This window comes from Hetaerina americana, unplaced genomic scaffold (genome assembly GCF_022747635.1).
Source record: "Hetaerina americana unplaced genomic scaffold, ioHetAmer1.1.p SCAF_1, whole genome shotgun sequence".
NCBI lineage: Eukaryota > Metazoa > Arthropoda > Insecta > Odonata > Calopterygidae > Hetaerina > Hetaerina americana.
Window position 1 is genome coordinate 82495362 of NW_027286069.1, and position 16420 is coordinate 82511781.

At 37.3% G+C, this 16420-nt stretch overlaps 1 protein-coding gene across 12 annotated transcripts in view; it reads left to right on the forward strand.

The window, feature by feature from the left end:
- Positions 1-10110: 10110 nt before the first annotated feature.
- Positions 10111-16420, forward strand: part of chb (chromosome bows) — a 228678-nt gene continuing 222368 nt past the window's right edge. For all 12 annotated transcript variants that reach the window (XM_071592444.1, XM_071592462.1, XM_071592469.1 and 9 more), the window contains exons 1-2: positions 10111-10225; positions 11415-11676. In XM_071592444.1, the coding sequence (XP_071448545.1) occupies positions 11434-11676 (243 nt within the window). In that variant the 5' untranslated portion in view covers positions 10111-10225; positions 11415-11433. The remainder of the gene's footprint in view (positions 10226-11414; positions 11677-16420) is intronic.

Genomic DNA, 16420 nt, shown 5'->3' on the forward strand with positions numbered 1-16420 from the left:
AATTATCCACTTTCTTAACATATGGTCCAGATTCAGAATCATGTGATGAGAAATATGAGTCTTTAGTCAGTGTGGATAATGACTTGGTTGTGGCCAAGTATACTTCAGAAAATAAGAAAACCAGTTCAGTGTTGGCAAAAGATGATTGACAGCCATCAGAGAAGGAAAATTTAGTTTTTCATTGCACTAAAGCATCTTCCGCAACTAACATTTTTAAGGCTTAGATAATATTTCACAGATATATTCTGGTACAACCATCACCGAAGACCAAATTTTTAGAGCAATAGAAATGCTGTAAATTTTCATGGAAATAATGAAGTAAATATTAAGAAATAATCAATCATTATAGACTATTTCCAAGTTTAAAATTACATAACCTTGACTTAAACATAACTCAATATATCACATTTTAATATTTCCTTCATACTTGTAGTCTCTGATTTTAACATACACTTATAAGCTCTTGTACTTTAATACACTTTTGGATATCACCATGTGATCTTTACCAACCAAGAATGTTTTTACATTTATATATTTTATCCTTGCATTTATTGTAAACAAAAACTTTTTCCGTACTTAATAAAGATTTTACTATCGTAAAACATAAAATAACAAGATGCTATAACACGTTCGAATTACGAACTCTAAGAACTGTTATAAGTGCATTTTCCCTAACTTGAAATTTCTAAAAAAAAATTTGTTTTTTATTAAATCAAAATAGCCTAGAGATTTAACAATAAAACTAAATGAACATCACCATATCATTTAGGATTGAACTTAAGGGTAGCAATTAATATTTAGAGTATATTTTAATGGATTAGGATGATAGGAAACTAACCAGTTTATGGATTTGCAGTTGAGTTCTTGTTTTACCCAAGGTATGGATGCTTGGGCGTTGTACTATTACTGATGGCTTGGATCACAAGAAGTCTGATAAGTAAGAAGAGTTATTGCATCAGGAGGACAAACCGTACTCCAGTTAGCAAATTGAATCAATGAACGAAGACCAAATATAGGTTATTCATTAAAGGAAGAATTGTAAGGCCATCAAAGTTCTATAGTCTATCCCCTCTGGGGTTGGGCTATAAAACTTTAATACAAATTGCATTAAAAATTTTTAACAGCCATTACATTACAAGCATTACTGATGACTTTAAACAATTAGTGTGATAGTTATGGGCTTAGGATCAATGTTAACAAAACAAAGGTTATGAGATTTTTGAGAAACAGGAAGGTTGAGTTAAATGCTAAGATAGGAGGGCAAAATCTAGAGCAGGTGGAGCAGTTTACCCATCATGGCAGTCTTTAGGATCAAGAAACAAGTAGAAGCAACATCATAAGAAGAACTGTCTTCAGCAAAGAGGCTTTCACAAGATGACAGGAGGTGATGAGAGGAATTTAGAGTAAGAATGTTAAGAAAGACCTACTTAAACTTTGATATGGATCATATTTTTGTAGAGTGCGGAAACACAGTCATTGAAGCAAGATGATAGGTATATTGGAGGCTTGAAAAATATGGGTGTGGAAAGGAATGGAAAAGGTTAAATAGACAAATAAGAAAACAAATGAGTAAGTGCCAGGCATGATAGGGAAAGAGAGAGAATTGTTGGTAGAAATCCAAAGTATGCAGGTAAGGTGGATGCCAAACATTTTGATTGGTGTATGGCTGCGTAGGTTTTCGCGGCGGTGATATGAAGGATTCTGCATTATCTGGTTTCACCGCGTCGTTGTTTGATGCTGACAACAGTTTTGCCAAAGTTGTATTTGGCGTCTTCAGGTCAAAGATAAGGGACTCAGATTTTTGCCACCCTTATATAGGTGGTCCCGTCTAGCGGCTGCTCACTGATTGGTCCGTTTCCGGAGAACTCTTTTCCATGCGTTGTGGAGATGGTAGCCGTCATCTCTGTTAATGTAATCCGGGTTTTTGGCGATCTCAATTGCTTCTCTAATTAAACGTGGGTAATATCTACTCTCCTTTGCTATTACGTTTGCTTTTTGGAATAAAATCTCGTGACTGGGTTCACTACATTTTTGTTCTGAGATGGCAGACAGGTGAAACTGCTTATTTGTTGTTGCCCAGAGGTGTTCCTTCATCCGAACTTTCATTGATCGGCCTGTTTCCCCGAGGTTTCAATTGAGTGTTTCGCAGTTTCATGACAACAAAGCAGAATTTTTGAGTGGTTTCATAGCCATGGACGAAATATGGGTCCATTACTTCACACCCGAGACAAAACCCACCAGCCATCACGGCGTCAGAAATTCACACATCAGGGTAGGGGGGCCAGTTCATTCCCCTGTGCCGGTTATGGTTTCCCAGAAAGACCTGGTACCCAAAAAATCACATAGCTTGGGTGGAACTGCAGGTGCCCAGAGTGCCTTGCCCAGGAATCGCACCCGGGCCCCTCCGCTCAGCAGTCCAACGCTCTACCCCCTGGACTACCACGACCCATTCTTATATATATATATATACTTATAGGATACAAAGAAAGGATTAGAGGAGATTGATATGAGGGGTAGATTGGCATAACCCAAAAATACCATCTATACTCAATAATCACCACATGCAACTTGAAGCACAGAATCCCATAGGATGAAATATTTTGAACCATCTATTTAAAATTTTTTGTTTCAGAACATTTAATTCCAGTATTTTGCATTTTTTAAATCTAGTGATGAGATAATAATTCAGATAACCTTCATGCAACTTTGTCCATTGTAAGACCTTTCCCATTTCTATCTTCTATAGAGACAATTACCTGGACCACATAATTTTCCCTCGCCTAGGCTGGAAATTTACATTCAAGAAACTGACACTCAATGTAACCCTAAATGACATATACAATTGTTATCAAAGTACCAAGTGACTTTTATTTAATATAAGCATGACAATAAAAAGATTACAGACATAGATGAACCTTTGTTCACATCTAAATGAACACAGTAGGGAGTAGTTACACTAATTGCCATTAATGACTTTTCTTCAAGCTTCCAACTGGAAGGCAGAATAACATGTAGGGTCTTCAATGCCTTCAAAGCCAAAGAAACAATATAACAACAATGTAAGATGAAAATTGAAAATGAAATGTAAATATGCATAGGTACTAATCATAGCTAGATGGTGACCTGGTATAAATGTAATTAATGTATTCATATGCCCCGAGACTTTCATGCCAAAGAAGATTATACACAAAATCAGTTTTTCATGAGAGCTCGTTAAGAATCTTTGTTTTCATATTTTTAGTAGCTTACATGTGTGTGAGTAAAATTCCCACAGTATTTAAATATGCATTATAATTTTTTAGTTTTGAAATACTTGTTAAACTGTATACCTTCAAATTATTCTTTTGGCAGATGCACCCTACTGGCATGAAGCCCCTGACATTGCGAATGATAATAAAAGTTCAAGAACTTTAATGAGTGAAGGCATCAAAATTCATATACAAATGCAAAAAAATAGAATCAGTTGCATGTCCTTTCACTGATGAGATAAATATGGTAGGGTGATGCATTAGATAAGGGTATAATAGAACTCTTGAATCATTACAGGGAATGCTGTTGATGCTCATATTCTCATGTATTGAATATTTTCATACAAATCAAATGGTTCTTTGAATGCTAGTTTCCTTTTATGTACACCAAACTCAAACCTGTTGGAATAAGTAAAGGAATTGAAACTATTCTCTGAAAGTGTATATTACCCACAAGAAGTTAGGGATCTCTAGAACATCACAAAAATAAGAATGTTTCAATCAGAAACAAAAATTAATGCTTTGCAATTAAGGTTGGGGTTTGGATCCCAATGAATATGTTTTTGGTTTCAGAATAGAAAGGAGGATGTGGGAGTTCGGGAGTAGAGCATTAGAGCACAGCCCAGAGGGCTTATGTTTGATTTCTGGGCAATTGCAGCTTCACCTAAGCTGTGCGATTTCTGGGTTTCAAATCTTTCTGGGAAAACATAGGGAGCATAGGGAAAGGCACTGGCCCCCTACCCCAATGTAGGCATTTAACATGCCCTTGGGCCTAGTACTAGGTGATCTCCACCCTCACCTATCACAGCAACCTTCGGGTTGAAAATTGTGGTTTCCTGGTTTAAGAATAGAAATTGTTCAAAATCTCATTCAAACAGTGACACTAAGGATAAAGATTTAAAAAATATATGCAACATAGTCATGTACAGAACACTGTTTTGCCTTCTAAGGTAATTTGCACCATCTTCCTCCTCTTGTAGACTTTGGCCTATATTTACATTCCCTAGGACAGAACCATTACCCAAGTGTGCTACAGAATCTGTATTTTAAAATGCACCCTGGCATTTTCAAAAATAAATAATATTGGTAAAATCATTAAATGATCACTGAAAAGAGTATTTTCACCATAACATGCCACATCATTCCCCCTAGCCTTCATTTTTCTTTATGTCTTCATCGCATCACTGGAGTTTTTGAAGAAAATGATGGGTAAAGAAATCATGAAATCTGGTAAAATTATTCAACTCTATTTGATCATAATTCCTGATCATGAGTTAGTTATTGTCCTGAAATGTCCATGGTAATATGCCTAAATACATAAGTGTAATATTTGGTAAATGCTTGATCAGGAAGGGGTCAGCAAATGTAATCCCTTTACACAATTTATTCTTCAAAGATTACTTTTCAATTAGTTTTAGGTACATATTTGTCAGCAACACTCTGCATTCTATCATGAATGCAATGATTTTGCACCCTAACGATCTAAATTACATAGCACAATTCTGACTGAAAGGCTCAAGTAATTCTTTTTCATCATAACTAAATTATCTTCTTTCATTGCCCACTTCATCAAGACTGCTAGTTTTTTAAAAATTCTTTTCTTTTAAAAGCTTTTTTGTAGTTTTTTTGGGGAGGTAATCGACAGTTAAGGTCATTTGTGCCATTAAGGATGGATGGGAAAGGAAGGGTGGAGAGAAACCCGGCATCGGCATTATCCTACTCTTGTCAAAAGGGGCCAAGGGGTCCGCAGTTTAATGTCCCATCACACAGACATCGTATTCACTCAAATTGCTCTCCACAAAGCACCTCAATTAGGTGCTTCGGGATACCACTGATAAATATTTGTTGTCTCCAGGATTTGAACCTGCGCCCTCTCAGTGGGAAGCCTGTAGCCACCACACCATCCCGATCCCATCTTTCAAAAACATTGACATTAAATCCATCATGAGTCCCTCTCAGTGTTAAAAGTGGATCATTACTGAAGAAATACAACACAGGCCAGGTTCCACAAGATGCACAACATAGGTACCATTTACGTTCATCATTTTCACAATACACTTTTCCTTGTAGCTACACGTAGTCACCTTTTTATTGCCTCATTCCATTCAGGGTGGTCACAAAAATCTGGGAATAATATTCCAACACCTTTCCAGGTTTTTCAAGGCAAAATATTCTATTTTTCCAGAATGTTTATCAGCAATTTATAATATGGTTAAGTCCAAAAAATCATAACAAAATTTTGCCTTTTTATAAATAGTCTGAATTCTATTGAAGAGTATTTTTTATAAAAGGAAGCATAACTATCCATCTAAACTTGGAGAAGCTTTATTTTTAATAAACATTAGAATTTTGCATAACTTCCACAATAACTTCTTATATTTTTACACGAGCATTGTTTTGACAGTTAATACCATCTTCAGATGTTAATCATTGACACCATGGTTGTGTAAAAGTATTAAAAATTATTGTGGAAATCATACGAAAAGACTTCATAGTCTCTTCTTTCACCTAACACCTAAACATTACAATGACGACAATTATGTACATCCAAGCCCTAGGTGGTGGAAAACCCACCTAGATGGGAATCGAACCCATGACTTCTGGGTTCGTTGAAAAGGAAGTTACCCTGCCGCCACCCTGGCCGGCAAATATGGGCGGGAACAAAAGATCTAAATGCCTGAGTCTCCTTTAAAAAGCCCTTTCAAATGACCAAACAACATCAATATCAAATGAGTCCAGTTTGTCAAACTTGTATTTGTTCTAACTTATGATAATGTGTAATGTGATAGTACTGTCAGGAAACACAAGAGGGGGCATAGAAGAGGCTACACCTGCACATCTCATGGGCATGTGAAGTTCAACTTCAAACATACCCCCCTTACTACATACTTCTTTGCTACATAGTTCTCTAAATGGTCCTGTCCGCATATGTTCTTCTATATATGTATTTTCTTGTTTCTCACTTTGACCATTTAACCTTTAGCATTCTCCATCAGAACCATATTTCAAAGGCATCTATTATTTGCTGGTCCACTTCTCCAAAGTCACATGTCTATGACCCATAGAGTGCCATGCTCATTACAAACATTTAGTGCTTCCTCAATTGCAACCTCAGGTTCTTTCAAAATAATAGTTGCGTCATCTTCATGAACGCCTTCTCAACTTGATTTCGGTTGAACTTTATACATTATTTATCATATTCGGTTGATACTATACTGCTGCTAAGGTAGATGAAGTATTCCACTTTCTATAGTTTCACTCCTCAAATTTTGATAACTATTTTCAGTTTTCTCTTCCAAATACAAGAATATTAGCTTTCTTCTGGTTAATAGTCACATTATACTCCCTAAGTACTTGGTTCATAGGATTTAGTGTTGCTTGTGGGTCCTTTCAGTTTACTAAAACTATTGTGATATAATTTGTGAACCAGAACATCTTAATTTCTTCACTATTCACCCTGAATCCTTTGATGTGCATTATTGTGTTTCTTTTATTTCATCTTCTAGAAATATGTGAAAAATGCTGGTAAAAGGTTGCATCCTTGTCTAACTCCTTTGTTCATATTGGCTCCTTTCATTTCCATGGTTTTTACCTGATTCTTGTAGAGTTGATGGCTTATTATTATGTCATTGTAGTTCATTCTGGGCATACAGGTATTTTGAATATCTGGTTCATTTGATGCTGCCAAAGGACTTCTCCAAGCCCATGAAAGCCATGGTTGATTGAATTGCTGTGTTTACATGCTAGACATAATATGTATTAACCTACAAGGTAGCGACTGCGCATGGTTATACTAGTATATTTATATATTTTTTTTTGCAGGTTCTCCCACCTTTCCCCATCCATTTGAAAAACCCTAACCCCCTCATCCCTTACCTTTTCCTCTTGGTGCTGCACCCCCTGCCAGACATTTTTTTGGTTGCTCACAGGGTATTGATATGTATCATCTTCACCGATAATCACTCACTTCCTGGATGTCTATTCCAAGTCTGTCCCATCTTAGCATATTCCAACTTCTTGCAGACTGTTAATAACCTAATATTTCATTTCTCTCTCCTGCATTTGTCCACCTTAACTGAAATTCCCCTACAAGAAGGTCCCCACCTAGAGCTTTGATTGTACAAAAAACACTACCCAGAACCAATAGCAAGAGATAGCAGTTTCATCATAAGGCACTGATGGAGCAGCTCAAGATGATCAACCTAGTACCAATGCTCCTAGCTGTGGGCGAGAGTGAAAGTCACAGAATCAGCTCCGATGCTGTTATGTGCAAGGCAACAGGCAACCACTACACTAATCTCCCTATAAGATACAGCCTTGCATTCACACATAGTATATTATTATATGAACTTCAACGTGGTTATTGAAGAAAATAAAAATTAAAATATTTTAAAAATCCCTCACAATACATAGCATATAGAAACAATGGAGCTGGCAGAAGCAGGGTATTAGTGTTTGCACAGCTAACAACTTCACCACAGCAAGTCTATTTAATGAAATTTTCCTAAGCAATGTTTGTTGCCCGCTGAAAACTACTAGATCTTAAAGCACCTTCATGTAGAGATATCATAAACCAACTTAAACTACCTACAATTGGGCATCATATCTATACAGGCAATTCAAAAGCTTTATCTCTCAAAACAATATGGGTATAAGAGCAACCGTGGATATTTCAGCTTTCCCATGATGGTTGACTGAAGTTATCACCATTTTAAAACTCGGGGTAAAGACATAATAATCTTTAAGAATCACATTTGTGTTTACCATGCATTGCATCAAACTATTTATGCTATCAAGAAGAGAAAATATCCTTGGTTCAATAGTGACACACCTGAATTCAAGGGTCAAGACTGACTTAGCCAAGCAAGGCCAAAAGGTTTCAAATCCTGGTTCATCCAGGTTAAAAGAAATTTTAAATCAATAATAAATATCCGAATCATAAACATCATGCATCTTCTCACTTCTCCAGATGGAATACAGCCAAGAGGCAGGAGGGCTAGGGTCGCCTCATTAAAAAATTTCTGTGAGGGACTACCAATAAAGCTATTTTGGTCTCCCTAACCGGAGTATACATGAAGAATTGTTTGACTAATACACTGTTGGCATTATTTGTAGTGGGAGAAGAACCATGCCAGGAGAGGAGTTGTTTAGCTGCTACACTGAAAAACCTTTTCCTTGATGTGGCATCATACAGAATATAGGCTTGGATTAGTGGTCAGTGACGCTGTATAAACAGTAGCCGGTATAGACCATTTTATGCCTAAACTAACTCAGAGCCTGCAATGCATCATTAATCTTAAAATAATCATCATGATCTTGAAGAATGATTCAATCACGGCTTCCCACCCAGAGGGCTCGGTTCAAATCCCGGCGGTGCTGAATATTTTTCAGTGGTATCTGGATCCCTACTTGAGGTGCTTTGTGGGGGGCACTTTGAGTATGCCGTCCGTTGAATGGAATGTTAAGCTGTGGACCCCTTGGCGCCTTTCGTAAAGAGTAGGCTAATGCCAATACCGGGTTTCTCTCCACCCTTCATCCTTTCCTGTCCATCCCCTATGGTGCAAATGACCTCAGCAATCGGTCGCCTCCCGTAAATACTACTACTACTACTATGATTCAATCACCTGCATGGACAAGAAAGGATTGGAAAAGCTATGGATTACATCAAGCGAATATACTGCAGGCACCATTTGGCCATAATACACTATGCTTCACACATGTTCATGTAGGTATTCATTTAGCTTGGTTCATTTCGTTTTTCTTTTCAAAATGAAAAAAAGATTTTGTTTGACGGGCACAAAACAAAGCCAGATCCATAGTGTAATGACTATTAAAGGCATGCAAGAAAACCAATCATAATTGATTGTATTCAGATTAAATGAATATGACAGCTGTGAACATGAACATAATCAGATTCAGAATACAATCTGATTACGTTTTCACACAATTAATGCATCATCCAATTTGAAAGTAACAAAATTACATAATCACATCGCTACCGATTTTCAAATCTCTTCATTCTCTGAGAGAAATATAACGGTTTGCTCTCGACATGCACGTTCTAAATAACTCACTTTTTGCTACTAATACTCTTCTGAATTATACTATCTGTGTTATGGAATCTGCTTACAGAGTATTTACCAGTTACCGTTACCAATCAATCCACAAACACAAAAAAATTGAAAATAAAAAAAATGTAACATATAAAGGAAATTACCACTTAAAGATGAGCAATAAATATAAACAATTTATAAAATCATGTATTTATCCCCAAGTAAAATTCATTAATATACAGAGGAAATCTACGTGATTCGAAGAAAACGATAGCCTGAACAATAGCAAATTATCAAAACATTATCGCATTAATTAGCTATCCCATAATATTTTCATTGAAGGTCCACATGAGAAAGAGAATGCGTGCTGTTATAATCCTATTTTGAACATATATATACAACCCCTGTTTTTTTATCCAGTAAATTTTCTAGGATAATAAAGCTGGTGAGATAAAATACACATACCTTATTTAATAATTCCCTCCGTTGGCATGCGCTGTTTTAAAGGCAGTTTAATTGATAGAAAACACTTCCACAATTGAACAATCCAGCATTCATCGTCCCGCGTGTAATAAGTTAGTCAATGGAATATTCTAAGTTCTAGTTTCTGGCTCTTACCCTTAAATTATATTCCATTAATACTACATTTAAAAAGTTATGTAGTTAATAGAAAGTTTCTGTATCGCAATGAAATAATTTTACAAATAACCCAAAAGACAGATTAATTTGAGTTTTGTCACGTGACTGTGATGTCACATCCAGGATATCTCCATACTTGTCTGTGTTTCACAAATGATAACCTAGAGGCGCGAGTCTGCTACAGTTCAGGAATATGGCGGAGTTGTTACGAAGTTGATACATGTTCTGTAGCCTCGTTTCATGAAGTGAATGCCTCTTGAAGGGGTTATTTGTAAAATTTAAGAGGTAAGAGACATTTTAAACTCGAGCAATTCAGCTTACGTACCATTTTTGGCTGATGTTGCTGTTTATCCAGAATTAATCATTCGTTAACATATCGACCCCTAAGCTACATTCAAAAATCAGCGTGTATTATTTCGAACCGTAGCTTTTACTGTTTTGATACTGCAGATGCCAGTTATGCTTGCATGAATTGCTTTAAGCTTATAATGGTGGTAATAGAGTAGTTTTTTAACTCCTGTAATTTCCCCAAGTTGTAACCATGTTATTTCTACTCATCTGCAGCGGTGTCAAGAAAAATATTCTGGAAATGTTAAGAAAATTTCTGTTAGCATCAATTATAACTATTTTGAGTGTGACCCGTCCTTGCAATTCTCATTAAAACTTCACCCCTTGAAAATATAAACAATTAATAATAATTACCAAATTCACTACATGGAGTTGTTTTTAAAATATGAATGTTTATTTCGCACGACCGAAATTCATATCTTATCGGGATGGCATGGCTTTCTTTTGAACTTTTCACTATTTTTCTGAGCATATTGCTTGGTTTTTAAGATGACTTATTTTTGAATAATATACATGCCTTTCATGTCGCTTCGGAAAGAAGTCGACATTCAAATTATTAGTATTGTCGATGTTGTGCTCATTATGCTAATTAATATTTCCAAGTATGGTTAGTACCTGGAACTACTACGTGATGCTGTTTATATATATTTTTGCGTGCGTCGCACTCATATGCTCATCGTATGCAGTGCGTGCCTGTTTATCGAAGAGTGAGTTAATAGATCTATGTTATAATGACCAGTTGGAATCTGCAAGTGTTAGTTTATTTGGAGATGTGCCGAAAGCATCGCATGCCTTTATGAATGTAAATGCACTCATAAAGGTTACTTAAATGGCAATCTCGACGGACTGATTCCCAAAATTATTTCATGATCATCATCATTTGTGTATATGAAGTTAAATAAATGAAATCTGAGTTACTATATTTATTAAATGTTATTTAATGTATATATATGTGTATATATATATATATATATATATATATATATATATATATATATATATATATATATATATTACTTTTGTTAACTTTATGAAGGTTAAAGTTTATTTCTTTTATAATTAGTATATAAATTCTGAATTGAATTAAATAATTTAATGTGGATTTATACACCTTTTCTTTAAACAGTGTTTCTATCACCCCCACGATGGCATCGGCTGCACATCATTCAAACCGCCAGTTGGCAATTTCCATTGGCATCGCCGCAGGTAGTCCAATTAATTTGGATACATTGATGCCATTACTGTCAACCACCGACACGAAAAAGAAACTTGCTATCGGAACTGCCGTCATAACAGTCTTAGGAAATCCTGATCAACCCATCGAATGCACGGATATTGGACAATTTATTGATGGTTTACTACCCTGGGTGCAAAGCTGTAATTTTAAGGTAAGATAACCAGTGTGATTTCGTTGAATGCTGGTGGAGTTAATTAGTGCTTCTCGGCGCAGATAGCATTGGCAGTATCATCTAGTTTTGGTGTTAAGTTAAGGCTTGTCACGCTACGAGAAGTCTATAGTGTACCTCCTCACCCCCCACGTGCATGAAATGGATGAGATGAGACCGGCATCGGCGCCTTCAGTGCATCAGAAGAAGTTATAACTCCAGTGCTTAATGCTGGATGTGAAGGAGTGATGGAACTGTTTTCCTACGTGTGTTTGCGTGTGCATAAGAGCAAAATAATTATCACAGATAATGGTACAGTCACTCCCTTTTAAAGATGTTTTTTCATTTGTTTTCTCAGCTGATATGAAGACCTGTCGTTTGGTCCCTGGGGTTATTATTGGAATTATTTTCATAGTATCCTTTACGTAGGTAAATTTTCCTTAAGTGCATTAAAATAATAGGATTCTGTCAATATTTATGTTTTGTCTGTCATCCCACACTATTTTTTCGCATCATTAGACAGCTGTGAAGACGTACTGATTATTTATTAATATTGAGTTATTTTGTCGTCTTTTAGTTATTCACCAAGCTTGATAAGATCATTGAATACAACTTGCGTTACAGTTTCTGTGGTTGTATCGTTTATTGCAGATTTATTTACTAGAGGACAAATATTAATTTTCCTATTAACCAAGCGATGAAGAAGCTATATTGATCTCATTTTACTGTTCCTCTGTATTCGTGTATTATTGTGGCTTATTTATTTAGAGAACTGTTTGATAGGTTCACTATTTTGTTCCGAATTCTACGTTTAGTGTATTAATTGCGTTAATATTGGAAACACTTCTACTTTATGCTTTTTCTTGCTAGTGACATCTGCTTTTAATCCATTGACTTTGGGGAGTTTATCCATCAGAATATGACACTTCGTCTTGAGGAAAATAGCTAGTTATCTCCACAATGCAATGCCATTTTCGTGTAGACGTATAGCGGAATAATCTTTCATATCATTTCTATTGCATTATTTTAACGCATTACTACCGAAGAAAATGATGAGAGTACTCAACGGTACTCATGCATAATGCAATCTAATTTTATGTGATTTTGAGATGTACGTATTATTGTTAACTAATGACTTAGATGGACGCACTATTTCCCATCTGTAGTGCCTTTCACTTTTGCGTTTGATGCAGTTTGCTACTTTTTAAGTCTTAATAAATGAACAATGTTGAAATTAGCCAAATTTAATGGGTTGATGTTTTTTATATAACTCATTTATGTTAATTGAAATACATGGCAATTTGACTGAGAATTTGGGTATGCGACAGAGATCAACGTCCCAGTGGTACTCGTATTGATTGGCTATCGTGCTTAATAAAGTGATCTCAAATGCTTAAAATACCACCATAGTTTATACCACCTGAGACTATGCGTGGGTAGTTTTTTTCTAATGCCATTCCTTCTTTGAAAAATGTCACGTGGTCAATTTTTGTGCAAGTATTTTACGTAATGGTGATTTATCATCGGAACTGGGATAATGAACATATTTTCATAACTTCCTACGAGGTTTCGTCGCAGTAGGGCATTGTTTTATTACCTATCCAGTGATTATTTACCCATTCGATCGCATTACGCCGTCAGTTTTCTGCCCAAATTCTTCCTCGCTTCTCACGAAACCTCTGTAGTTGCACAATTCCCACATAATGCATACACCACCCCTTTATCCCGTCCTTAGAAAACCGTGGAGCAGTATTCAGTTATCGCTAGAATTGCATGAAAGATAGTGGTTTGCAAATTGCGTCATTTATATTGTGATGTCCGTCCTCGTGAAAATGTTGAATTTTTATAATGCTAATTTTTAATAGATATATTGCCTGCATCTTGTTAGAACTGCTTTAAATTATCGGCCTGTTGATCTTTTTTTGCTGTAGTGATGATAGGCTTCCTATTTGTATGAATTAGTGAAACATCACAAGGGCTTTAGTAGCATTGAAATAGATGGCCAGGTGTCCTGACGGAAGAAGCCTTTTCGCCCATTAAATGCTATTCTGAACATCTTCGCACAGACAAGTCCATTCTCGGAAACCGATTCAAAATCCACCACGTTCAGATGATCCAGCTACTCTCGTACCCTTAATAGAGAATATTTTGAGAATTTCGTTTAAAATATGAAAGAAATAGGTACTACTTCCCTTGCATACATTTTTTCGTAATTATAATTAATGCCGTCAACTTACTGGTAATATAAAATCATAGTTATTTCATGAGTCATTTCAATCCGAAGGTATTTTGAAGTTAGTCTCCCAATAATTTTTTTTTAATATTCCCAGCTTTGACGGTCAGGTACTTTTGCGGTAGTTACTTCCTTTCACTATTCAGTGATTCACTTAATTTCCTATGTAAGACTCCAATATAAGTATTAGTATTTTTGGCCGCTCCAGAAATTTCCCACTTGCTCCAGCTTTTTCGGCTTCATTAAATCGGGCACTTTCTTGTCTGCACACCGTAATCGGTACACTTCCTACCTCCATGTATAGAAAATAACAGGAAATGAACATGATATGATGTTGCCGTGTTTAGTCAAACCATCATTTTTTATTCGTACTTTTAAGAGCATGCCATAAAGAGCCTCAAGTGCTCTCTTTTACTATCGCGTCCACTACCAAAGTGGGACTTAAGGCTGGGGTTCTTCATGTGGCGTCTTGTCTCGTCTCCAATTTAGACAGTGCCATTCCCACTTGTCGTACTTTCTGAGCACGACCTTGAGCCTTTAAGGTCACGCACGCAGGTCCAGCACCGTCCCTGCCCCCTCCCGAATCCACTGCTGTATCTCACCATCCCACGGTTTGCTTTTGTTGACCACCTTCACAGACTAGTTACGTTGTTGTGATTCTCGATCAACTTATTCTTGTGATCTCATGCACTTCCCTCGTTCAGCTTGCAGCGAACAGGACAACCGCTAGTGTTTTCATAACATGACGACGTCGATGAACTGAGTTGGTTTAAATCGTTCTCTTAAGTTGATGTTGATAATTATGTTTTTTTACTCACTGAAGTAGTAAACTTGCACGTGTTTATATTTTTACTCTACGTGTTTCGACCACGAATGAAAGTAGAAGAGCCATATTTAATAAGTCTGAGTTGTTTTGACTTTATATTATGTTATAATTTTTCTTTGATTCTCGTTGACGGTGATCTCTTTCCGCGAGGCTATTTGTAACTCGCAATTATTAATATTATTTCTGGTTTGAAGTTAGGCAAAGTTGACTTGAGTTCCTCTGAGAAAGTAGCCAGCACGTAAGCTTCTTGTGAGTTAACCGATGGTTGCGGAAGAGATGGCTATTGGGAGGTTTTCGAAGAAGACAGGACAAGTGTGTTCAGGAGGATGCTAAGAGGCGGTGGGGTACTTAACACGGTGACAGAGGGTAGAATGCCGGTAAAGCGAGATAAGAGGGAATAATAGAATATGCATTTCGGATGGAACTTACGAAGGTTAAAAGTAGAAAGTGATAAAGAAAGAGCTAATGTAATATTTGGTTTAAGGATATTTTGTGTCAATTTAGTCGGGGCGTAGGAATACAGTGGAGTGTAGTGTCAGGGTCCATCGAAAGCCCACCAGGACTTGATGCTAACGAGCGACTTGATTTTCTGAGGGAGTACTTTCACAGCGTGTGCTTTGAGATACTGGTATTTTCTCAGTCCTAAGGCAGTGCGGGCGCAGTCCGTCTCGTCTTGCTCTAGTTTTACGTCTTTTTTGCTCCAAAGAACGGCGTGTAGTTATGGCGGTTTTAAGTAGATAACCAATTGCTGATCTATTTGTGTATATTTTGTGTAATCCTGGCAATCGGAGAGCTTTTATCTTCGCTTTTTGGATACGGTTCACTGAAGATAGATCGGCGCCTTGCAGCACAGCATCCCGTTACTCCTTCGCTTCTCTTCCCTGCTCTCTCTTAAAAAGGCCGGTTCGGGGTCTCCTGCCGGGCCCTCTCCTTCCGCGATAACGTAACGATGTCCGTGGGCTGGCGACTTCGCCGAGGCGTGGGCTGCTCTTGGTGCGTAATTCGTGGCCTGCCGTGGCCCCGCGAGTCCTCGGCGCTGTTAGGATAGGGCCGTAGGGCGAGCATGAGTGGGCGTGGGCTGCTTTTGGGTGTGGCCCACGCGCGGGCGACGGATGGATAGTCCCCTCTTGGTTGCCTTGGTTACCAGCAGCGCTTGATTCCCTAAAGGCTCTTTCGCTAGGCATGAGGGATTTCCGCCCTCGGCGGGTCCCGTGGCGTGTTACCTTCGTCGTGCTTAATTTTTCTCTTCGGACCGTCAGATTTCTTTTTCTTTCGGAAATTCGTTCACTCTGTTAACTCTCCTAAAATGCGAGAATTTCCTAGTGCCTCCAGGTTGGCAGTGTGAATATACAGTAAACATAAAGATTATTGGCATTTTTTCGTGTTTCCGAAACGTTTCGCATAGTTTAAAATTAAGTAGAAGCGGTAGGCGTGCGATCCCCAATTAGTTAGCAACACGAGGGTGGCAGATTCCATGATGAAGTTCTCATGCAATAAAATATTTCGTCAGACTATCTGATATTCTGCCCAAAATAGTCGTAGGTAAAGCCAGAGTCTGGGTACCCAATGTATGTTATTACTGGAAACCAACGATAAGCGATTGCTTTGAGTTTCGCTATAGTAATGGGTGGGCAGGGAGATGCGTGGACTGGAATTTTACTGCGGTGCTTGTTTCTGATTAACAACGT